This window comes from Pyricularia oryzae, chromosome 1, assembly GCF_000002495.2.
Source record: "Pyricularia oryzae 70-15 chromosome 1, whole genome shotgun sequence".
NCBI lineage: Eukaryota > Fungi > Ascomycota > Sordariomycetes > Magnaporthales > Pyriculariaceae > Pyricularia > Pyricularia oryzae.
Window position 1 is genome coordinate 4,089,009 of NC_017844.1, and position 22,104 is coordinate 4,111,112.

A 22,104-nucleotide genomic window follows, 5' to 3' on the forward strand; every position below is an offset into this window, starting at 1 on the left:
CTGAGAAAATTTTGGCGGGGCAAACCCTGGACATTAATTGTCTTATCTTATCTAGAATAGTTAATGAGTGAGCCCAGGAATGCTTCAACCCTAACCCTGGTAGACGGACATATCCGATAGATGCACTTGACCCTCGACAATAAGAAGTCGCTACATCCTCCAATATAAGGTATTTAATGCATACGTGCCTTAGACAAGGTAGCTGGTCGCTAGGAAGGTGCTTACGCACTTAGTTGTAGCACGCATATTCCACACAGAATATAGGTCCATATTGCTACCCTGAGCACTAATGGCGAGATACCGTCGTTGAACTTCGGCGAAACAATACAGTCCACTTGGTAGTCGAATTATATATTCGCAGAGAGAATCCCGCTAGTATTGGCCTGGAGATGTGCCTTGGAGGGCTGTAGAGGCCGGGCTAATACTGCAGGTTTGTGTCCATTGAGGGGAATGCAGTTTCTTAGATAGGAGCCCCTTCCTGTTTAAGCATGCCATATGGTCCGCAAAAGTCCAGCAAACCAAAATGGGAAGGCGTAGGTTTTCAGCAGCTAGAAATGTCCAATTGCGCACATAGATAGCGAGAGTTACTTGAAAAACGTTCCGTTATACAAGAAACGGTATGATTCTGGCTCAAATCAATCATTGTAACAGCCTTCACTCTTACGGCGCTATCACAAGGACTAGGAGATCAACCTGACAACCACGCCAAAATCTTTTCAGTGACACGACAGCCAGCTTTCCGTTGGCTTCCGTTTGGATCGTCATGCCTCCAAAGAGACAACCCCTCAGAATCCGAGGTCCGCCCTCTGATGACAAGCCTGAAGACTCATCCGCAGTGGCGCCGGATCTCAAAGCAATTCAAGTCGGTGACGCCTAACCCAGTCTGCTACACCCGGATCTGACACTCGCCTGCAGATCCAGAAACGTCTTGATGAGCGAGTTGAGAAGATCCGCACCGACTACTTGACCAAAGTAGACGGCGTCAAAAAGAGAGCCAAAGGCCGCATCACTGCCCTGAGCACCAAAGTGTATGGACCCCAATATTGTAACTGCCACAAGGCCAACGCACTCAGCTGACCCTTTGTTTTCTTGCTTTCAAGCAACCAAGCCCGAGGAAAGGACCTAAGCAGGCTAGTGGAGCTGCTGCATCAAAGACAAACGACCCAGTCAACAATCGCCACCAAGTTGACGGGTCTGGAACGAGAGTTGGGTAGCCTTCGGCGTTACTTCGAGGCCGGCTACAACGTAGTGGAGAAGAGAGCCGCAGAGTTGCCGGATATCTGCATCACGCACCCAGAGACCGGTGACGAGGAACCCAAAGAGTACAGAAGTAAGGCGGCCGCTATGCCGTGAGCTTTGGGGGCCTTCATGCTCAAGCTGTATCTCCAAGGAGAATGTTGTAAAACGACCCGGTGGAAAACAGGGGTTTGAGAGGATGAACCAGAAACCTTTGTTCTCTGTAGCCGGCCCCTGAGCATGTTAGTTCGGCGGACGAGGCTGTTAGTGATTTCCCCTGGATTTGGTCAGGATGTACAAGATGGCCGCAGTGCACAAAACAATTGACTGGTGTATATGTAGACCATATAGTTTCGACACTAACTCAGCCGTCTAAGCATTTGGAGGACTGTGAAAGTGCATGGAGGCAGTGCTAGCCTCTCCTCTAGAGTTCAAAAGTTTCTAAACAAAAACGCCGTGTCTATCATGTCTTAGCCGTTCGTTCGATACAGGTAGTTTGTTGGTACACTGGGTCGGCTCTAGTGGCCCCTCGTTCGTATAGTACAGTCTATGCCCCTCGATCGCCCGACCGATTTCTAGGTGCGCAAAGGGCCCATTTCAGACCTTGAATCCAAAGCCCGCCATGCAGCTCTTGTACTGTTCTATCTTTGTCTTGCAATCCTCGGCTGGGTCCTTGGCGTTGGAGAAAAGCATGCACTCGTCGCGAGCTGCCTTTTCATCTTTGCAAACACAGCAGGGCTAATTGATGCAAGTTGTTAGCGCAGATCAACCCTTCGATTCTCGAGAGAGCAAGTTCGCAAAAAAAAAAAAAAAAAAAATCGCACCTTGGGCTTGTTGGCGTCGGCTGCATTGGCGGTTTGCGCCGGCGCGGTGGTTGCAGCTGCATGCGCATGTATGTGTCAGTTCTAGGGTCCAAAAGCCACCTTGATATGCAATCTCAGGCCTTACACTCACGCATTTTTGTTGGTACTGAAGCTTGCTGTCCCATTGTCACGGTTTGTTGTGTGAAAGAATGTGTGTAGTTGATGTTCTCGTTGATTTGAAATCATGGCGTCGCAATCGTTCCATTGCGCCGACCTACCTCTGGACTTTTTTATGGGTCGCTCTTCCGTCATGGCCCACTCCGTAGTCTTCGATTGTCAAGTGCAGGGTAGGTAGGAAGAAGGGTCGGTGAACCCCTGAACCGGAGGAGTAACTTGAGCTTTATAATTGTCAACTTGGGGGTTCAACACAAAAGTACTTTCTGAGTGCAGACGCTAAGACACACAGTCAAATATCACCCAATCATGTCTCCAATCAAGAAGGCCCGGAACCTCTCCATGGCATCCCTGAGCCGAATGAGCACCCCGGCAGCCAACAGCTTGACCTCGTTCTCCTCGCCGCCTTCCCCATCGCCACCGCGCGTGTTCTCAAAGACCTGCGACACCCATTCCTGCGTCTCAACCACCTCGCGTGCTAGCTCCCGACAAATGTCACGCATGCGTACCTCCTCGTTCCCGTTGACCTCAAGCAGTGCCAGCAGCGCGAAGAGCGCCGCGCGCGTCACACCTAGGTCTCCCGCGCATCGAGCCCGTACTGCACTGCCGAGTAGCAGACCCCAGAGCTCGGCCGTCATGTCTGGCAGGGACAGCGTTGATGGGCCAGCGGCGTGCACCAGGATACCCAGGGTGCGGAGTAGGTGGGTGAGAAGCTCAGGTTGTAGGACAATAGTCCTAGCCCGAGACGTCGACGAGCTCAGCGCGGCCTGGAAGCGTGCAGTCAGGGGGAAGAAGAACGATGCGGATATCAGCTGGGCCGTGGTATTTGGGATCGCGCGAACGCCTGCCTTCTTTTGGCCCTTCTGCAATGGTGAGTTGCCAGAACCTTGCCTCTGCTGCAACCGGGATGCGAAAGACGAGAGCTTGAGCAAATCAGGGCCTGTCTGCTCATCTGCCGCGTTTGCCACCATTGGTGCCAGGAAGCCTGATGTTATCGATTGTGCAATACTGTCTATGGCACTTGGGGGCAGCGACTTGAGATTTGAACCCCCGGCAACTTGATTTTGTCCGGTTTGCGCCAGGTAGAACTGCTCTACCTTTTCGGGGAGTTTCTTGGACGGGAAATATGCAGAATCTGCAAATTCAGACTGCTCAAAGCCTGCTATTTCCCTTGCTGCAAGTCCCAGCACAGTCAGGACAGAAGCACGCTGCGAAAGACTGTAGTCGCCATCGAAGAATGTCTTTGCAAACCAAGGACCCATCTTCCGCGGCTGTGCTACTATGATGGAAACCATTCCTTGGACTCTCAAAGACTCAAAGTCGTCCAGGTTGAACTTGTCTTGTATTCCCACCAGCAGCCCTGCCAGCTCCTCCGCATGATCTACGACTTCGGTACCGTAGTTGGCTTTGCGTCGAATCAACACAGGCGCTGTAGTCAAAGAGAGCTCCTGTTTGTCGTAATTCTCTGAGTCTCTGAGATATGTTATCAAGTCCCTGATATAGACAGGAGCTCTTGGTTTGTTCCTGCTCACTAGCTCTGCATCATCATCAGAGTCTTCCCGATCGGAGTCAGGCTTGGCGTATGGAACGAGATTATCATCCTCTTCTTCGCTTTCGCTGACCTCCTCAATCACAAAGCCGGTAGCCCGATGAGCTGGTTTTGGTATGGTCTTCTTCGGCGGCTTCACAAATTCGGCTGGCCTCTGAGTCTGAGTCCCAACCTTGGATTCTGGAAGTTCAACTTTGACGCGTTGGCGCAATGGTTCCAAAGAGCCAGCCGTGTCAGCCACTTCGACCAAGCTTTTATACCATTTTGCCTCGTCGGTCTTCAATATTTCCATGTCGAAGTTGAGAGCCTTCCCGCTACCCTGTGTGAGGGCAGAGAGTGCTTCGCCCACAATCATTCCCAGAACGCGGGCCCTTGTCTGAGGAGCACTCAGCCTACTCGAGACAGCGTTGAGATAGACGCCAGATTTAACTAGGATAGCAAGCTTGACAGGGTTCAGACGGTGAACATAGCCAGCGCTAAGTAGCAGTATCTGCGCATGTGCTGCAGGAGAGAGATTTAGTTCTGTTCCTATGATGAGATCAAAGAGCCGGGGAGCTTACCTTCTTGCTGCAGCAGTGGCGCATGCTTGATGTACAGATTATCGCCAAATAAAGCCATGGTCTTTTCTAGCACAATGGTAATGTCGTCTCGGTATTCTGTCAAAACGCCAACAGCAGCACGCCGGATGCCCACATGTTCGCCCGCAGCACCGCCAGAAACGGAGGTCAGCCATCCCACTAAAATACCCCTTCTCTTTTCGTCCACTTTGACAATTGTTCGAAGAAGTCCTGCTACTGCAGATACAACAGACGCTTCATCTTTAGATTTCTCCGGGCTGCTGAAAACATTGGTGGCATACTTCAGAATAGCCATCAGCAGGCGCTTTTGGTCATGCTGAGGCAGGTTGCCGAATATTTTTTCGAATAACTCGACATCCTTTTCGACTGCACTTAAAAGCAGCCCCTCTACAAGATATTCCACCAAGAGGTCTGCAAGATTAAGGTCAGCTTTTGTGGTCTCCAAATAACTTTGGACTGTGGGTTCGAGGCTATCAGATATATCATACCGGTATGACCTAGCTGGAGAGCTTTGGTGAGTAGCTGAGAGACCGGGTTTCCAGGCGATTCCAAAGAATCTTCCCGAGCCCAGTTAACGATGTTCCGTACCAGCCATTTACTGTAGTCTTTACTACTGGCAACCCATGCATTAGTTTCACCTGAGGTTTTTCGGGCAGATCTTTCTGCTTCTGCTGCCAATGAGACAATTCTGCCGCCGCCAGTTACGTTGACAAACTCCTGAGTTAATGGTCGAAGCATGGATTCACTGCCAAGAGTTCGGGAGCTGTTGGTCCAAATTCGGTGCAAGGCGCCGTGTCCATGCAGAAGCGAACAAAGCAGATCGAGCAGAGTGGCTATATTCAAGCTCATCATCGACCTCTGAGTCTCGTCCGTGCTGGTTCCTAGCTCACCAACAATTCCTCTCAGGTGAGTCAAGATGACGTTGACCCCAGTCAAGTTGAGAAGACAGCTCAGCAGTCTCTGCAGTAAAGGGGCCTGTTTGGTTTGTGACTGAGAAAGATTTTGATTTTCCTTAGCAGCCTCGTCTTTTAATGACTGCCAGTAATTCGGTACAATTCCGGTGACTAGCGTCTGTATGATCTGCGAGTTCAGGGGATTTGGTTGATGAACACTGCAGGGTGCGCCTTGTGTTTTGGTGGTGTGTCCGTTGAGAAGAAAATCGAGGACGGAAGAAAGGGTATCATAGTCCGGCTCGGCCTTGAGAGCTTCCAAGGCATCCTCGTAGCTCGACAAGCTAGACCCTGTAGCACTAGATTTGTTCTTGATGAGCCGGGAGCTGGAAGTGACTTCTTGTAAAAGTGGCTGTTTATCTTTGTTTGAAGTATACACTTGGCTCACTGGTGTGAGTAAATCGTCCATATTGGAAATTAAGAGTTGCTTTGCGCGAACTCAAACTTGGTGCATGGAAGAAACTAGAACTCAGTGCGACATCTTCCCCCGGTGGATAGCGAAATGCGCTTCAGATGTGCGGCGTCAATTTGCATGTAATTTCTCATTGAAATTGCGAGCCGACAGCAGATTCCATCCAGGCTTCTGCTTTTGGTAACTTCACAGTGCAGCTGACCAGGATTTGAGCACCGCGAGCAGCCATTTGTGAGGTAGATAATTGGACGAACTCATGGGTGATAGTGCCTGTACTGTAGGCAGATGCATTTAGCGGCTCTGCAGTCCGCTGAACCCATGGGGTACAGGCCTACGGCTTTATCGATAAGAGACGTACATAGTATTCGCTGTACAGGGGTTAGCAGCTGCCGCCTTGTGGCGGGGAAGCACGCCGGGATACCTCCAGTGACTTCACCTCCACTCTCTTAAGAGCCAGCTATTCTTGGTCATCTCACCACCTAAAGGTCCCAATCCATACTCTACGGTCATCTTAACACAGCAAGATCAAGAGACTACAACCTGATTTGGTACTTAAATTGCTCTCTTGTTGATCAATAATATATCTACGCGGGTCACCGTCTTTTCCACATAGAAGACGGGCAAAATGGCGGCGGACACAGAGATGATTGCCGGTGTCGATACAAGCTCACAACGATGGTATTCACGTAACCTACCAATCGAACACTGTGTATTTCTTGCATGTAAACACTGACACATTTGATTGTCAGGCATTATCTGGACAGAATAAGGACCAAACCAGGTTCTTTCACTGACATGGACAGCTTTGACCCGGATAGCTGTGTTTCAAGCATGGAAAAGATGTCTGTTCTGTACGTAGGCCATATTCTGGTGTCTTCTTACCCCGGATCTGTAGCATTGATGGACTAACTCTTTCCAGGGTAATGTACGACCATCACCTTCTTGGCAAATTCGAGTAATTGGACCGGAAACTCACCCTCACTTCCCAGAGGTGCTGGCGGACTTGGATGTGAGATTTTGAAGAACCTGGCCTTGACAGGCTTTAAAAACATACATGTTATCGACATGGGTAAGCAGGGAGCCTTTCATAAAAAGATACCTGCTTGGATCTTCAAAGACACAGGAATATCTCCAATCCGATTTGACGTGACCTGACATTTTCTCAACCACCGGCAGATACCATAGATATTTCCAACCTGAACAGGCAATTTCTGTTCCGCAAGGATGATGTTGGAAAGTACAAGGCAGAAGTCGCCGCCCGCTTTGTCGAGAAGCGGGTAAAGGACGTTAAGATCACGCCTCATAACTGCCGCATCCAGGAGTTTGACGACGACTTCTATATGCAGTTCCAGCTTGTCGTCTGCGGGCTGGACAGCATCGAGGCCCGCCGGTGGATAAACGCCAAGCTGTGCGACATGGTTGACATGGACAACCCGGACTCTTTCAAGCCGCTCATCGACGGCGGCACCGAAGGCTTCAAGGGCCAGTCTCGGGTCATCTTCCCCACCATGACGGCTTGCATCGAGTGCCAGCTCGAGATCTACGCCCCTCGGCCTGCCGTCCCGCTCTGCACCATCGCTACCATCCCGCGCCAGCCAGAGCACTGTATCGAGTGGGCACACATTATCGCCTGGGAAAAGGAGAAACCGTTCCCAGCCCTAGACAAGGACGACCCGGAGCACATCACATGGCTGTTCCAGAAGGCGGCGGACCGCGCCAAGGAGTATGGCATCCAGGGTGTCACCTACTCGCTGACCCAGGGCGTGGTCAAGAACATCATCCCCGCCATCGCCTCGACCAACGCTATAATCGCCGCCAGCTGCTGCAACGAGGCCTTCAAGATCGCCAGCAACGCCGCACCCCCGCTCGGCCTTGAGGAGAACTACATGATGTATACGGGAGACGCCGGCATCTATACCTTCACCTACAAGTACGAGCGCAAACCCGACTGCCCCGTCTGCGGGAACGAGGCCCGCCAGCTCGAGGTCGATCCGAGCTGGACGCTGCAGGAGCTCGTCGACCACCTCGCGGTCCAGCCAGCCGCTCAGCTCAAGAAGCCCAGTATTCGCGCCGAAGGCAAGTCGCTGTACGTGCAGATGACGCCCGATCTCGAGAAGGCCACAAGGGGAAATCTCACCAAAACCCTGACCGAGCTAGGTTTGGTCAGCGGGCAGGAGATTGCCGTGACGGACCCGGCGTTTGTGAGCACGGTATTCCAATACAGGCTGCAGTTCAAGTGAAGACGGATAACAGCGGCGTTCTCTAAGAAAAAGCACTTTATTCACTTTTTGGAGACTTTCATCGTAAGCTTGTCCAGTCAACCTTTTTGAATTTGATGCATACTTGGAAGCGATGTTTTCTCGGATTGGGCCGAATCGAATCTGATATGTCCTCTTAAAGCATAGACAAAAAACATTTTGTTGGTGGATATAATGTTTTTTTTCTTCAGTACCAAACCTTGCCTAGACGCCGTGCCCAATGAAAAATCTATGTAAAAACAAAACCGGAATCCGCACAAGAGATCGGAAAATGCCAGATGAGCAACGTTTTCTTTAGCAGCCCCTGAAGATGAAACGTACAAGTATTGACAAGAAACAGCCGATAATATGCTTTCATTCACCTAACCATGTTAAGAACCTGCTCCTCTAGCTTCTTGCACTTGGACTTGAGCTCCGCGATGGAAGCCAGGAAGAGCTCATCACTATCCCACTGCCCGGCGCTCTCAATCGAGAAAATGAAATGGTCCCGCCTGCGGCCCAACTTGACCTTGCCCTCGAACTCGGCATGTCGCAGGCACTCCCTACTGACGGTGTCGCGCATGGGGTCGTTGACGACGGCCTTCATCTCGCCCTTGTGGCCCTCGTAGCCGCTGCCCTTCTCCTTGGCCTCGGCGGCGGTGACGGGCTGCAGCCTGATGACGCCGTCGGGGAAGCAGTCGCGGAACTTTTCGGCGTCGGCGCCGACGATGGGCTTGACGATGTCGATGATGGGCATGAGGCGATACGAGGCAGTGCAGACGGGCGAGAACTTTGCGTGGTCCCAGCCGTAGCCGATGTGGGCGTGCATCTCGAGGTCGATGCCCTGGCCCGGCCGCAGCTTGGCGATCAGGATGTCCGGGTTCACGGGCACTATGGCGCCGTCGCCCGAAAAGTAGTCGGTCTGCTGGCCGGCGGGCACGAACTCGATGTCGCTGGCGTAGACGTTGGGCTTGATGTAGGCCTTGTTCGGGTCATTCTCACCCGGCTTCGCGTCGGGGTTCCGGGTGCACTTGACGTTGAGCCGGAGGTTCACTGTGTTGAAGTCGAACGAGTTGTCGAAGCCGCCCGTCTCGGTCCTCTTGAAGGGCTTCATGAACTTGCGCAGGCCCTCCTTGGATCCCTTGAGTGGGACGAGACCCAGGCGTTGGGCGAGCACCTCATCCTGTATTACAGAGGTGTTGTTGGTTATGAAAACTCGCTCGATGGCGAGGGAGGGGATCTCGGCGATCATGATACGGCGGAAGGCATTTGCGATGGAGGCGTCGACGCCGATTAGACTGAATGACGCTAGGCTGGGGTCATTCTGGTGGAATTGTATGTTGAGATGCTGGGAAAACTCGTTCACGTCCCAGGCGTGCTCCTCGCCATAGTGTGCGCCAGGATAATCAGTCGATATCGTATTTGTAACTGTCTCCTTGTTGATACCAACAAGCTGTGTGGTTGGGTTTTTTTAGTTGCTCTTATCGTCTACCTATGAAAAATATATGGAGCACTCAGGTATCACCAAATCACATACCTTTCGCCTGTTCAGCTCTTCAGAGCTCAGACTTGTTTGTGAAGGCATTACGGCTTCAAAGACTCCAATGGACGATATCGCGATTAGATTTCTTGAACTTTTTTTCCGCGTCGCAAAACTTTTGGCGGGGAGAAAGCTGCAGGGCGTTGCCAGACAGGCCCCACCTTTTTCACTTGGGGAAGAATCCCTGCTTCAAATTCTTAGCCAAAATGCCATCATTCCCAGCCTGCCTACCCTGCATCTATCAGAAAGGCTTGCAGTTTGTTGCAACAAAATCCATGTCAGCTGTGTTGTTCCTGTAGGTAGGATCAGATCTTACACGCAAGGTACCTTGTGTCAAAAGCTCATGGGTAGATAGCTGCCTATCTATGTCAACTCAGGCAGCTTCATATTCTGCTGCTATCAATTGGATGAAGAACAGCTTTAGTAATCGTTCTTCTAGCTCGCAAGTGCATATTTCTGCACGATGAAATAAAATCCCCTTCTGTCTTGCATCAATTGCTCCAATTTCCAGGTACCAATGTCCAACAGAGCTTGGGAATTTGCATGGCGGTTCGTAGTGTTTTACTAATTGGCCCTTGTGATTGGCTGTAGAGGTATATCTGTGGAGCTCACGCTTGTGCCGGATATTCTGCTCGCCCGAGGCTAGGCTCAATCGGGATTTCCCAGGTGGTAAAGCTTCGGGTCAATGACCACACGGTATTCTCGACATCACATATCGTTTGTCGCCCCCCTCCTACTTTATCAAAAAGTTCAAGAGCTCTTTGGATTGCAGCCATTGCCTACCGACAAAGAGGGAGCCCCTCGGGAGGACACATGCTGCTGACCTCTTCGTGGACCGGCCTTTACCCAAATCATCAATCAAATTCGTCATAAATTTCAGCAATGGCCTCGCTCTACCGCCTGGCCGGTCGGGGCGCCTCGAAGCGTCTCTGCCTCCGACCAGCAACCTCCTCCCAGATTCCCATCTCAGCCTCGTGCTCCTCGGCTGCTTCAACAATAAGATCCCTGTCCTCGACCACCCGCCGCCGATATGCCACGACTCCGGACCCGGCCGAGCTCATAAAGGCTCAGGCGACGCGGCTGGTGCCCGTGGACTCGGACTTTTCGAACCCGGTCGACCCCTACTTCGTGACGAACCGCAAGGACGACATTGAGGCAAATGAGCCGGGCGTCGCTGAGCGCAAGATCCGCCACTACACGGTCAACTTTGGTCCCCAGCATCCAGCCGCGCACGGTGTGTTGCGTCTGATTCTCGAGCTGAGCGGAGAGGAGATTGTTCGTGCCGACCCGCACGTCGGTCTGCTGCACCGTGGTACCGAGAAGCTCTGCGAGTACAAGACGTACCTCCAGGCCCTTCCGTACTTTGACCGTCTCGACTACGTCTCCATGATGACCAACGAGCAGTGCTTCGCGCTGGCCGTTGAGAAGCTGCTCAACATTGAGATTCCCGAGCGCGCCAAGTACATCCGGACCATGTTTGGCGAGATCACCCGTGTTCTCAACCACTTGATGTCGGTCCTCTCCCACGCCATGGACGTTGGTGCTCTTACTCCCTTCCTGTGGGGCTTCGAGGAGAGAGAAAAGCTCATGGTAAGGTCTTTATAAGCTTCTGCCCTTTTTTGAAGCATTGGCTTCTGTCCGTGAGAGGCTTGGAGATGTTAACTTGATGATAGGAGTTTTACGAGCGTGTCTCTGGTGCCCGTCTCCACGCGGCGTACGTAAGGCCAGGTGGTGTCCATCAGGACATCCCGGCCGGTCTACTTGATGACATTTACCAATGGGCTACCCAGTTCGGCGACCGCATCGACGAGACCGAGGAGATGCTTACAGACAACCGTATCTGGATCAACCGTCTCCAGGGCGTCGGTGTCGTCTCAGCCAAGGAGGCTCTGGACCTTTCCTTCACCGGTGTGATGCTCCGTGGTTCGGGTGTTCCTTGGGACATCCGCAAGAGCTCGCCTTACGACGCCTACGACAAGGTCGAGTTCGACATCCCCGTCGGTCTCAACGGCGACTGCTACGACCGTTACCTGTGCCGTATGGAGGAGTTCCGCCAGTCGCTGCGCATCATCCATCAGTGCCTGAACCAGATGCCGGCCGGCCCCGTGCGCGTTGAGGACTACAAGGTCTCGCCGCCGCCCCGCGCCGCCATGAAGGAGAACATGGAGGCCCTGATCCACCACTTCCTTCTGTACACCAAGGGTTACGCCGTGCCGCCCGGAGACACTTACTCGGTAATCGAGGCCCCCAAGGGTGAGATGGGTGTCTACGTCGTGAGTGACGGCAGCGAGCGCCCTTACCGTGTCCACATCAGGGCACCCGGTTTCGCCCACTTGGCTGGTTTTGACCACGTTTGCAAGGGTCACTTGCTTGCCGATGCCGTCGCCGTCATTGGAACAATGGATCTTGTGTTTGGTAAGCTTTTTATTGCATTTCTACCTGTTTATTTGTCTTGTTTCGAGCAAGAGACTAACGCAAAACTCCAAATTTCCCTTTGTACAGGTGAAGTTGATCGGTAAAGACAGATATCAAGTCAGTTAAGATTTGAAAAAATATGGGATAGAGTCTATGGAAGGGGGTGTGTGGGAGGGAATTCTGCAGATGAAAAGAGATTTTTCATGGAGAATAGGTGAATAACTGCGCAATACTAGGTGCTGAAACGATGGAAAAAGCAGAAAAAGCATCGATAATATGGTGTCTTGTTTTTTTCTTGTTTGTTATCTTTCCTCCAACAAATTTTCCACCTTTTAGAGCAAGGCGAGAAGAAGAGAAGAAGAGCTTGTTGTTATTTTTCTTTTCATATGTTGTATCATAGTAAGCATCGAAGGAAGAGCAACGCGCAAACATTTCTTTTTTGGTTCAGAAACAAGATGGGCAGAACATATGAGAGAAAAAAGACAGCACAGGCTTTGATGAAGCGAAAGGTTTCTATCTCCTGAGGTATGTGTCTTTTTTTTGTCAATTGCTGGCTGGGTTTTTGTCTTTTGTTTGCTGTTTGTTTCTTTTGTGTTGTTGCTAAAGGGAAGGCTGGCTGGGGTTTGTGCAAAACGAGTGGATGCTCCGTCAAAATGTTGTTGTTGTCAATAGATTTTTGAAGCTAACATAGAAAGGGCAACGCAGTAGATGTAGGTGTTTGCTTTGGCAGGGTGCTAAATCAACGCGAACTGCATGGTAGATATTCTGTGAAGGCAGGTCATCATAGTCATCAAGTCAGCATGTGGGATCCAGGAAAGCACCGAAGCAGTCTGTGGTGTTGGGGGGTTTGTCGGGACTTACATTCGAACTTGGTAGAAAGTCAACTATGTCGCAAGCAAATGACGGGCTTGATGTTTTGCAGCTTGGGAAGTAGCCAAAAAGGCAAGACTTGGTTTTTGTGGCTGGCAAATCTCTCTCAGTTGTAGTACCGAGTCCTCACACCAGGAGGATACCGACGCAGAACGCACTGCTCATACGGGACCATGTGGCGATGACGACCCTCTGGTCCGGCTCCGACGGGCAGGCTGGCGATGGGGAGGGCGGTCGGGTTGCGGAATCGCTGGTGCTCTTCGGGGTTGCCGCCCGTCAGGTTGGTGAAGCTGCAGACGCTCTGCTGCTGCGGCTGCATGCCGGCTCCCATGTGCATGTTGGCCATGTGCACCTCCATCTGGTGCTCCTCGTTGTTCTGGAGCTGGTTGGCGGTGGCTGAAGACCGGGGCTTGAAGACGCCGCCGTCGGCCGAGATGGCACGCAGGGCTGGGTCCCAGTTGTGAGTTGGAGTCATGGGAGGGGGGTTGACGGCGGCCATGTCTTGTATCTGCTGTTGGTCTTCCTCGCCGACGTAGTGCGCAAAGTCGCAAGTGGTGGTCTCGATGCCGACCTCGCTGGAGTTGGAAGTGGCTGTGACCTCGGCGCTCGAGGAGCGGCGGTGCTTATGGTAGTTGGCCTGTGTCTTGACCTCGATGACATCGTTGCCGGAGTTGTTTTCGGTTTCGTTGCAGGTGGCGACGATGGTCTGGGCGATGTCAACCGAGACGGCGCGGCGGCGCTCGGGGCTCATCGAAGCTGGGGCAATGGGGGTGGCGTACTCAACTTGGGTCCGGGTTTGCTGTTGCTGCTGTTGGTCATGAACACCACCATCGTGGACCACCCACTCGGGCTTGTAAGGAGTAAAGTCGGCCTTGCAGGAACACTCGCCGCGCTGGTGGAGCTTGCGGTGGTCGTCAACCCACTCGGCGGCGTACAAGCTGGGGAGGCGGACGGCGATAGCGAGCTGACCGTCGGGACCGGGGACTTCTTGAAAGATTGGGGGAGCAGTCTGGGCGTCTTGAGGGGGAGGGGTAGGGGGGAGAAAGTAAGATACCATGGCCTGAGCATTGTTGTTGTTGCTGCGAGTGCTGTGTGCGTTGTCCATGACGGCCTTGTTCTGTTGCTCCTGTTGCTCCATCATGGCCTGGTACCGGAAAACAGCCTCACCGCCGATGACCCTTGGGCGAACGAGGTCCGGGAAGATGACGTCGCAGCCGCAGGCACCGCGCTCGTGGAGGAAATGGTGCTCCCACTCCTGGATGAGGACGGCGCGAGTGTGCATGATGCGGGAGCATGCCGGGCACATTTCTGGGGAGATGAAGGGTCGGGTGGCCTGTAGGCTGCAGACGGGGTTCTGGTGGACCGAGGTGGTGAGCGAGCAGGGACGCAGGACCGGCATGGAGCAGTGGCCGCAGGTGTAGCCGATGAACTCTTGGAAGCACATTTTGTCGGTGTCTGACTTGTCGATTTGTCGGTGGGAACGTCGAGTGTCGACGATGGGTTGGTTGGTGATGACTTCGGAGGGAAGAGAAAATGTAGACTTTTGACACTTGGATACTTCTTGACAGTACTTGGGCACTGAGCACGCTGCTTGTTGCGAAGATGCCAGTTGAAGTATTGAATACGGCCGAAGAGAAAAGAGACGTTGGAGAGAAGGAGACTTTGATGGCTGGGAGATAAGGAATGAAGGTAAAGAGTGAGATATTGGGCAACCAAAGGAAAAGGTAGATCCAATGATGGCAAGAAGTCAAGGCTGAGGGTAAGAGTATGTGGTAGATGAATGGGTTAAAGAATATGAATATGGGTGTGAAGTAGAGATTACACGCGTGTATGTGCGTGGCTTATGTATTGCTGCTACTCCGTCTGAGTGATTTCGAAGTCAGTTGAAGTTGTCACGATTTCAGGGTCAACAAAATCTGGATCACCCTTACCTTGATGTCCGAGGACTTTGTCGAGGGCAGAATCACAGTTGTTGAGTAACGAAAGAAGTGAAGCGGAAACGAGGACAGTCTTTCGTGGATCACCGTTTCAGGGCGATCGTGATCAGTCAAATAGAAGTAGAAGGTGAAGTGATGGCTGTGAAAGCCTAGAAAAAGAAGGCAAGCCTTCTCGCCAGATAATCCGTCAGAGAAGAGAAGAAGACTCCTGGTATGGAGTGAGATGACAACAAAAAGTACAGGTAAATCGTCAAGATGGTGAAAAGAAACCAAAGGTAAAGAAGAGTATCACAACAACGTTCGACGTTGGAGAAAGTGAGTAAAATTAAAGATGATGTTGACGAAGAAAAACAGCGCACCGATCAAGGCAGCGGTGAGCTCAACGTCGAAGCGCAAAGTAAGGCTTTGGTACAAGATAGTTGAGAAAGATGATGAAGAAGAGGAAGCGAGAAATCAACACGAGGCGGGAAATGGCGAGGTTTAAGTATTCAGATTCTGGAGAAAAAAGTTTGCAGTAACGTAAGCAAGCCGAAAGAGTGAGCTATACAAGGGCAGAGAGGCTATTCAGACAATGCCATGGGTTGGTATTGTTCAATAGTGGTGAATGGGGATGAATGCCATATACCTATCTGAATATCAGATGTCAAGGTTGGCCAGTCCTCAAAGATCCAGGGCACAAGAGCCATCAGGGTCCTCAAATTGTATCTCGCAACGCTTCAAAGGAGAAGCCAGGAGAGTACTGTCAATGGTTCCAAATCAAAGTACAATAGAGGCAAGAGGGGATGATCAGGGGGAGCGGGTCCATTAGTTGTCAGACCGCCAGACTTGGATCATTGATTGTTGCGTGCCTTCCTGATAGGGAATTTACACATAACCTACCATGTGAGATATTTCCAGCAATGGCCTCCCACTGCCTACCTACCTAGGTAAGGTAGGTGAAAACAAGGTATGGTTTGTCATGGGTCCAAGAGTAGAGCCATGCATACCCACATGGCTAAAACTAACATCAGCACAAATAGATACCGTCTACTAGGTTCAAGAGTCCGAATAGAAATAGTAGATACTCATCCCGTTTCCTAGGACATGATATAGAATGAAATTTGACACATTTGACACAGGAATATCGCTTTTTTGATGATAATACATGGAAGCATCTCTATCTATAGCATGTGAGCTGTACATGACGCCCCCAGGACATATTTGTAGGGTCCGAGTCTACAGTGGCTTTTTTTTGGTTATACATTACAAGATAGTACAAGAGCTGGCCAGGTATCAAATTCCACCAGCCCCGATCCATTCTCCCTCAAAACAGCTTGAATCCGTTCCCCGCGGCCTGGTTCATGAAAAAGTTCTTCAACGGCTTCGCAGCATTGACCGCGTTCAACCCCAATGACCTCAGCGGCACCAACGGCCCGCTGCCGACCGAGTAGAGCTTGTGCAGCTTGTCGCAGACGCCGAGGATGACGTGGTTGGCCACGTACCGCTCCGCCTCGTACGGCTCGAGCGACATGCGGGTGCCGAGGTCCTGCCCATGCGCCACGGCCTCGGCGATGGTGCGCGAGAGGCTCTCGACGTCGCCCTGGCCCGCATTCAAGCCCTGGCCGGCTAGCGGGTGCACCGTGTGCGCGGCGTCGCCCACCAGCGCCACGCGCTCGCCAATGTACGTGTCGGCGTGCCGCATGCGGAGCGGGAACGACGCGACGGAGCCCTCCTGCACCTCCACCACGGGGGCGGGCAGCGCTCGCGGTGACGGCGGGGCGTCGATGGTGGCGTGCTGTAGGCGCCAGGCCAGCTCGTCGGCTTGTCCGGAGGGTATCGTGTGCATATACTCGAGGTCCACGGGACTCAGGCGGAAGGCGGCGTTGACCATGGCGGTGAAGTCGGCTGGCGAGAGGCTCTTGAGGAGTGCGGCGTATGCAGGTGTTGTAGACCACACCAACGTGGAGTAGTTACCCGGCATGGGGAGCGAGGCTATCGGACCCGAGGGCAAGAAACGTTGGTACGCAACCCTGTACATGCTGTCATGTGCTGCGACGTCGTCTTCGAGCCTTAGAGTAGCCACCACTCCGTGCCTGCCATAGTCCCACCCCTTGGCATCAATGCCAGCAAAAGACCTGACGGGGCTGTTGGCGCCATCCGCGCCGACCAGCAACCTCGCAAACAGCTGCCTGCCGCCCGCGAGGCTGACGACGGGCCACTCGGAAAGGTCCATGTCCTCTGTATCCTTGCCGAGCGCAATATCCTCGACCCTCGCATTGTCAAACACGTCAACACCGCCCAGCTCCTCGAGGCGCCGCAGCAAGCCCGACGTGAGGTTGAGGTTCTCCACCATGTAGGCGATGGTGTTGCCGCGCGCCGCCTCTGCCGTCCCTGCCCAATCGAATTCTATGCGGGCCCCCGTGACGCCGTCCCAGACCTGCATCTCCTGGTATGCCTGCACGCGCTGCCGATCCAGGCGTGACCATGCGCCTATCGAGTCGAGAAAGTGTGCGGATGAGGGGGTGAGGGAGCTGCATCGGTTTGAGTACCGATTCGGAGGAAGGCTCCAGTTTCGGAGCTTGGAGAGATCTTGCGCCTCGACGAGGGCGATTCGAAGCCCGGCGGTTGCTGGATTTGCCCCTATAGAGAAATTGAAAGCATCATTGTCAGTTTCGAGGCTACCCACAAGGTAGAGTAGAGCTAGGTGGTAGCTTGCACAAGGTAGGCAAAAGGGTGTTGAGTACTTACTGAGGGCAGTCAACAAACTAAGCCCAGCTGGGCCACCTCCTACACAGACGACATCGTAGATATCGGGCTTGGCTCCGGCGCTGCTTGCATATGAACGCGCCGCTGTCCTTGACCTCTTGACGACGTCGTTACACCTTCGGCAGATGTAACGTGTGGTGGATGGCCTGGACAGCATCGCGACGGGCTGGAAAAGCCTTCCTGTCGTGTCGGAAAATGTCTATAAATATCCGAAAGAGCACAGGTTTCGTAAGATATCTCGGCCGATTTTGGCTATTAGGTAATTACAGTGCGTCTTGGACTTGATGTGGAAAGAACAAGGCCCGTTGTAGAATCGCCGGGAGGTGGACCGCTGAAGCTTTGTGATGGGCCCACTCCCCGGCGCCGATGATACGGCCCCATAATTCGGCAGGCATCTCCACTTCAACTGTACAGCAGCCATCATCTGAAGTTCTCAACGGAGCAACTACTTGACTTGCCGCACATAGTTCAGGACAGACTTGTCTATTCCTTAAAGCTACTACAATTCAGTCCATTGCACAACTCATTGCCTTCGGCTCGGAACCTATATCGAACGTCAAGCTCATTCTAACCCAAAGATAAATTCATACTCTCATCACTCTCCTCATCACGTCGTAAATATATTTGCTCCAGATTGAAATTCCATCAAAGTCAACTCCTTTCCAGCAATGTCTTAAAAAAAAGGTATAACCAGCATGAAAATTACAGAAAAACAATAAGCTCCTTCTCTGGAGAGCCAGAAACCAAGGTACAATCAGCGCTGGCCCATACCGCGTCAAGCTTCGTCGCCTTTGCGTCGCTGTTGTCGCCGAAGGCCTGCTCTTGCTCAACATCGATACTCCCCACGTCCTCGAGCAGCGTGAACGACGCACAGCCCGCGCTGGAAATGCTATGTGGGCTGGCCACCTACGCCACTTCACTCGCTTTCCCGTTCTGGTTAATCACCGGAGATTGTTCAGCTTCTGCCGTGTGCTGCTTTAGCTTTTCTTCCTGCTCGCTTCCGACCCGGGTAAGGTCATGGGGACCTTCTTACCTGTGGTGGTTGCTGGCACCGGAGCCACGGTCGCCTCTTTCTTGCTGCCGTTGGTCTCGCTCATCGCCGGAGTTGACGACGCCGCCTGCTCAGACTCCAAGCGGTAGTCTGGCCGCCAGTTCCCGAGGTCGTCTTCGCAGTCGCACACTATCTGCCGACTGTCCGCTGCTCCATGGTACTCGGGAATGGCTGCCCCCGGAACCACTGCCTCCTCGTCGAGGAGCTCAAGGAGTCTTCTGCCGTGGCGCGCGAGGATTATCTGTTTTTCGGCACGCTCGATGGTGGCGAGGAACTCGGCTTCGTAGGCTGCCTTGAGGCTTTTTCTTGTCTGTGGGACGGGCATAAGTGTGAGAGACCTCATGCAGTAGAGTAGGGTGGGATGCACTTTTGTGAAAACATATCAGACAATCAAGCTTACCATGTTGAACAGCTGCGCTTCGGCCACGAGATTCTCCGCCTCAGCCCGGACGAGCTCCTGCTCAAGGATCACCAGCCTCGCGCTCTGCGGCTCCTTGCTCTTGAGGCGTGCAATCTCATCCACTAGCTTTCCCCGACTCTCCCGGCTGGGCTGAACGCTCCTTTCCGTGTTGCGAATGTGCTTGAGCATGGAACGGCTGTCCTCGATCGCATGCGCGTATGCATCCTCCTGCTCGCCCACCTCGGCCAGAACGACGCCCAGCTTGTCCGAAAGGTCGGCGACGGCTGGGTCAGGAGTGCGCTCGCCCCACTCGGACAGCTGTGTGGCGATCGAGATGCGCTCCCGCCCGGCGGTCTCGTGCGCCCCGACTAGCGTGTTCTCCGACTTGATGAGCTTGTACAGCCGGCGCGAGAGCTCGGGCTGATTGTTGAGCGGGCCGCGCAGCGACTTGAGGAACCCGCCTCGGTTGCGGTTCGCGTGTGCGCCTCCGCCATTCTGCGCGCCTGAGCGCTGCCCTTTGCTGGAGCGTATGGAGAAGCTTCGATTCCTGGGAAGGCGTGTGGAAAGAAAACTGGTAGTAAGTATTTTTTTTCGGCTAATGGCCGGGGACGGGGGCTATACTCGGCTCACATCTTGTTTTGTTAAAGGCTTTTGTCTTTTTCTTTTTATCGGAAGCCAGTCTGTCTTTAATTCCGACGTGTGGTCAGCTTGCACGATCCAGATTTGGGTTGAAGTTTTGCCACAGTCGGTAAAACCGGGAACCTGTCTCCTGGAGGTAGCACTTTCCGAGCTGCAAGCTGTGAACAAATAGCCAGGGTAAATCAGGCGCATGGTAATGCTAGTGCATATCCACGCTGAGGCAAGTGCTTCTCATATCAAATCAGATTCATGTCGGCAGTACTCACCAAATCTCACGATCCGGGTAAGTGTTGCACAGCCGGGGTCTATAGTTTGTGCTGCACGTATTGATCAATTGTCTGGGGTAAGCACAAAGCTTCACCTCTATTCGTAGAAGGAAGGTATGGAATCAAAACGGACGAAACAGATCAAAGGAAGTGGAAGTGATGTTCATAAAGATATTGTTTTTTTCTCCCTCAGTACATCACTGTCATTGCCAGTGGTCTCTTACTATAAGAGGTCACGCCACTAAACTGGCAAACAAGCTCTGACGCGCAATAGCGCAACTCCATCTTACCCATTCGCTTTCAAAGGTCGCAGCTGGCATGACGACAACCAAGCCAAATAGTGAAAGCCCACCTGAAAGCCGGCCTTGCTTGGAGAGACAAAGCATCTTTTTTAGATAAGGTGCTCCTTTTTCCCCCTGGGAATAGTAATACCCCTCCAACGGGTAAGGTACCTGTTAGCTAGCAATGAACCAAATGCGTTCGATGACGGAACCGGAACCAAAGAAAAGGCCAGGCAAAGGCAGGCTAAGATGAGGAGATTGACAGCCTTGGGAAGGAAAGGGTGCCAATCGATCGGTGCATGACGTCATAGGCTTTAGAACCGGATCCGTGTCGTTGTTCAGTTTTAGGGATGCGGTAATTAATTAGACCAAAATTCAAGTCTCTATTTTGCAGGTACCGGTATGTTGGTTAACGGGTTTGAAATATGGTAATTTTTTTTCGTTATCTAGTAGCTCGTGATCAGTCAAATCTTCAAACTGCTGTCATCTCTCATACATGCATTTTGCCCTATATAACTTTGGTAGATCCGTGAACCCCAGTTTGTCCAATGCCTTGTAACACAACACGTCCCTCCGAACGCCTGCATCAAATCCATCCTCGTGACAAAAATAAAACAAAATAGAATAACGCTCCTGGAAGCGCAATAGCCGCCAGTCCCGTTCACGGTCCTGATGTGAAGATAAAAGGACAAAAAGTCCTAGGAATGGAGACAGGCGCAAATGAAAATACAAAAGATGATTAAAGAGCTTACACAATTGGGAGTGGAAGAAATGGAAGGAACCAAATGAACCCACAAGGCCTTCAGCGTCTATACAGCAGACAGCCTCGCAAGCCCCGAATACAAAAATCGTGGGGCCATGAAAAAGAGGAGAAGAAAACAATGATAAATGACACAAAAAGCCACGCAAGAAGCGCACGCCCCAATCAGACATATCGCCTGCTCGTGGTCTCGCTGCTGCGCTGGTAGATGACGGGCCCGCTGGCGCGCGGGCTGTGGTGGTGGTGGCTACTGTGGTGGCCGTGGTGAGACCTGTGCGACGAGACGCTCACGTACGAAGACCTGGGCGAGTGGTGGTGATGCCCGTGGTGATGATGTCCATGGTGGTGGTGGTGATGATGAGATCTCCTCGGGGGAACGATCTCCTCCCGGTAGTAGTACTTTGTCTTGGAGGGCTCTGCACCGAAGCACATATTGGCACTGTCTTGGGTGGCAGGTGGTCGTCAAATTGGTAGACGGTGGGGTTTATGTGTGGTAGGCGGATATCTGAATATTTGGCGGCTAGACGCAGAGCCAGAGAACCGGATTTGTTTTGTGGTTGGGACAACGGATCTGGTAGCGCGATTGCAGCTAATGTTGTGTAGAGGTATGTTGTACGGTAGCGGGATGTTGTAGTATGCTATTGTGAAAAGCTACTATCTTTGTAAACTGTAGACGGCAAAGAAAGCGTTCAAATCCAGGGAAACCAAAAGGCTATGATCCAGGAACACGGGGGAAAAAATAAGAAAGACGACCCTGAACAGGGAGGAGCCGACTGGTTTATATCCAAAAAGCCTGCAAGTGTCGTTCTTTTTTTAGTCGGAACGCATACCACCCTTAAACAAGGCGACCAAAGCCCATGGGCAAGGGTTAGAAAAAAAATAGAGATAGACGGGATGACTTGCACTCGTCTACGCATGTCAGGGAGTCAGTCATCTGCCACACCCACGCCCACTCCCTCACGCGCCTACCTATGCCTGCGCCCCCAATTGCCAAAATGGAGCTATTCCGCCTGGTTTTTAGCGCGAGTCAATCAGATATGCAGGGAATTGAGAAAGGAAAATAAGAGAAGTCCATGGCCGTCCTTCGTAATACGGTAGCACTGCCGCAACAGAATGGGGCGCAAAATACGACCACATCTTCAACAACAAAAACAAAAACTCATTTGTCAACTTGGTTTTTACCAACCGGCTGGGTTACCGTACCATCATCGTAAAGTTTAGAGAAAAAACCGGGCGCCGGCTGCAGCACACACTGCACAGC

The 22,104-nt window shown here is 52.3% G+C and overlaps 11 protein-coding genes across 11 annotated transcripts; 4 read left to right on the forward strand and 7 right to left on the reverse strand.

Moving 5' to 3' along the window:
- The first annotated feature begins 593 nt into the window (after positions 1 to 593).
- On the forward strand, positions 594 to 1,607 carry MGG_09280 (uncharacterized protein). The gene is made up of 4 exons (XM_003709877.1): positions 594 to 617; positions 721 to 862; positions 916 to 1,028; positions 1,101 to 1,607. Exons 2-4 carry the CDS (start codon positions 764 to 766, stop codon positions 1,351 to 1,353), a joined length of 465 nt encoding a protein of 154 aa, XP_003709925.1. The 5' UTR covers positions 594 to 617; positions 721 to 763; the 3' UTR covers positions 1,354 to 1,607.
- MGG_09281 (COX17 protein) lies at positions 1,605 to 2,280 on the reverse strand. The gene is made up of 3 exons (XM_003709878.1): positions 2,191 to 2,280; positions 2,061 to 2,116; positions 1,605 to 1,974 (listed from the first exon to the last, which is right to left on the reverse strand). The coding sequence occupies exons 1-3, from the start codon at positions 2,222 to 2,224 to the stop codon at positions 1,834 to 1,836; spliced, it is 231 nt and encodes a 76-aa protein (XP_003709926.1). The 5' UTR covers positions 2,225 to 2,280; the 3' UTR covers positions 1,605 to 1,833.
- Positions 2,281 to 2,512: 232 nt separating this feature from the next.
- On the reverse strand, positions 2,513 to 5,699 carry MGG_09282 (uncharacterized protein; the record flags this gene model as incomplete). Its single annotated transcript, XM_003709879.1, has 3 exons — positions 2,513 to 4,263; positions 4,323 to 4,751; positions 4,829 to 5,699. 3 exons carry the CDS (start codon positions 5,697 to 5,699, stop codon positions 2,513 to 2,515), a joined length of 3,051 nt encoding a protein of 1,016 aa, XP_003709927.1.
- A 439-nt stretch (positions 5,700 to 6,138) lies between these two features.
- Positions 6,139 to 9,486, forward strand: MGG_09283 (NEDD8-activating enzyme E1 catalytic subunit). The gene is made up of 5 exons (XM_003709880.1): positions 6,139 to 6,380; positions 6,452 to 6,553; positions 6,622 to 6,627; positions 6,692 to 6,771; positions 6,879 to 9,486. The coding sequence occupies exons 1-5, from the start codon at positions 6,328 to 6,330 to the stop codon at positions 7,940 to 7,942; spliced, it is 1,305 nt and encodes a 434-aa protein (XP_003709928.1). The 5' UTR covers positions 6,139 to 6,327; the 3' UTR covers positions 7,943 to 9,486.
- Positions 8,006 to 9,586, reverse strand: MGG_09284 (DNA-directed RNA polymerase I and III subunit RPAC1). The gene is made up of 2 exons (XM_003709881.1): positions 9,477 to 9,586; positions 8,006 to 9,392 (listed from the first exon to the last, which is right to left on the reverse strand). Exons 1-2 carry the CDS (start codon positions 9,522 to 9,524, stop codon positions 8,319 to 8,321), a joined length of 1,122 nt encoding a protein of 373 aa, XP_003709929.1. The 5' UTR covers positions 9,525 to 9,586; the 3' UTR covers positions 8,006 to 8,318.
- A 580-nt stretch (positions 9,587 to 10,166) lies between these two features.
- Positions 10,167 to 12,452, forward strand: MGG_09285 (uncharacterized protein). Its single transcript, XM_003709882.1, has 3 exons — positions 10,167 to 11,069; positions 11,153 to 11,894; positions 11,982 to 12,452. The coding sequence occupies exons 1-3, from the start codon at positions 10,362 to 10,364 to the stop codon at positions 11,996 to 11,998; spliced, it is 1,467 nt and encodes a 488-aa protein (XP_003709930.1). The 5' UTR covers positions 10,167 to 10,361; the 3' UTR covers positions 11,999 to 12,452.
- Positions 12,453 to 12,870: 418 nt separating this feature from the next.
- On the reverse strand, positions 12,871 to 14,208 carry MGG_11733 (uncharacterized protein; the record flags this gene model as incomplete). The annotated part of the gene is made up of 1 exon (XM_003709883.1): positions 12,871 to 14,208. The coding sequence occupies one exon, from the start codon at positions 14,206 to 14,208 to the stop codon at positions 12,871 to 12,873; it is 1,338 nt and encodes a 445-aa protein (XP_003709931.1).
- Positions 14,209 to 14,956: 748 nt separating this feature from the next.
- MGG_16275 (uncharacterized protein) lies at positions 14,957 to 15,185 on the forward strand (the record flags this gene model as incomplete). Its single annotated transcript, XM_003709884.1, has 2 exons — positions 14,957 to 14,976; positions 15,056 to 15,185. The coding sequence occupies 2 exons, from the start codon at positions 14,957 to 14,959 to the stop codon at positions 15,183 to 15,185; spliced, it is 150 nt and encodes a 49-aa protein (XP_003709932.1).
- Positions 15,186 to 15,769: 584 nt separating this feature from the next.
- On the reverse strand, positions 15,770 to 17,763 carry MGG_11732 (uncharacterized protein). The gene is made up of 2 exons (XM_003709885.1): positions 17,429 to 17,763; positions 15,770 to 17,320 (listed from the first exon to the last, which is right to left on the reverse strand). The coding sequence occupies exons 1-2, from the start codon at positions 17,601 to 17,603 to the stop codon at positions 16,005 to 16,007; spliced, it is 1,491 nt and encodes a 496-aa protein (XP_003709933.1). The 5' UTR covers positions 17,604 to 17,763; the 3' UTR covers positions 15,770 to 16,004.
- Positions 17,764 to 17,824: 61 nt separating this feature from the next.
- On the reverse strand, positions 17,825 to 20,293 carry MGG_11731 (sphingolipid long chain base-responsive protein LSP1). Its single transcript, XM_003709886.1, has 5 exons — positions 19,803 to 20,293; positions 19,528 to 19,581; positions 18,898 to 19,444; positions 18,480 to 18,807; positions 17,825 to 18,408 (listed from the first exon to the last, which is right to left on the reverse strand). Coding segments are annotated over exons 2-5 (933 nt in total). The 5' UTR covers positions 19,530 to 19,581; positions 19,803 to 20,293; the 3' UTR covers positions 17,825 to 18,352.
- Positions 20,294 to 21,008: 715 nt separating this feature from the next.
- MGG_14629 (uncharacterized protein) lies at positions 21,009 to 21,275 on the reverse strand (the record flags this gene model as incomplete). The annotated part of the gene is made up of 1 exon (XM_003709887.1): positions 21,009 to 21,275. One exon carries the CDS (start codon positions 21,273 to 21,275, stop codon positions 21,009 to 21,011), a length of 267 nt encoding a protein of 88 aa, XP_003709935.1.
- Between the last annotated feature and the right edge of the window lie 829 nt (positions 21,276 to 22,104).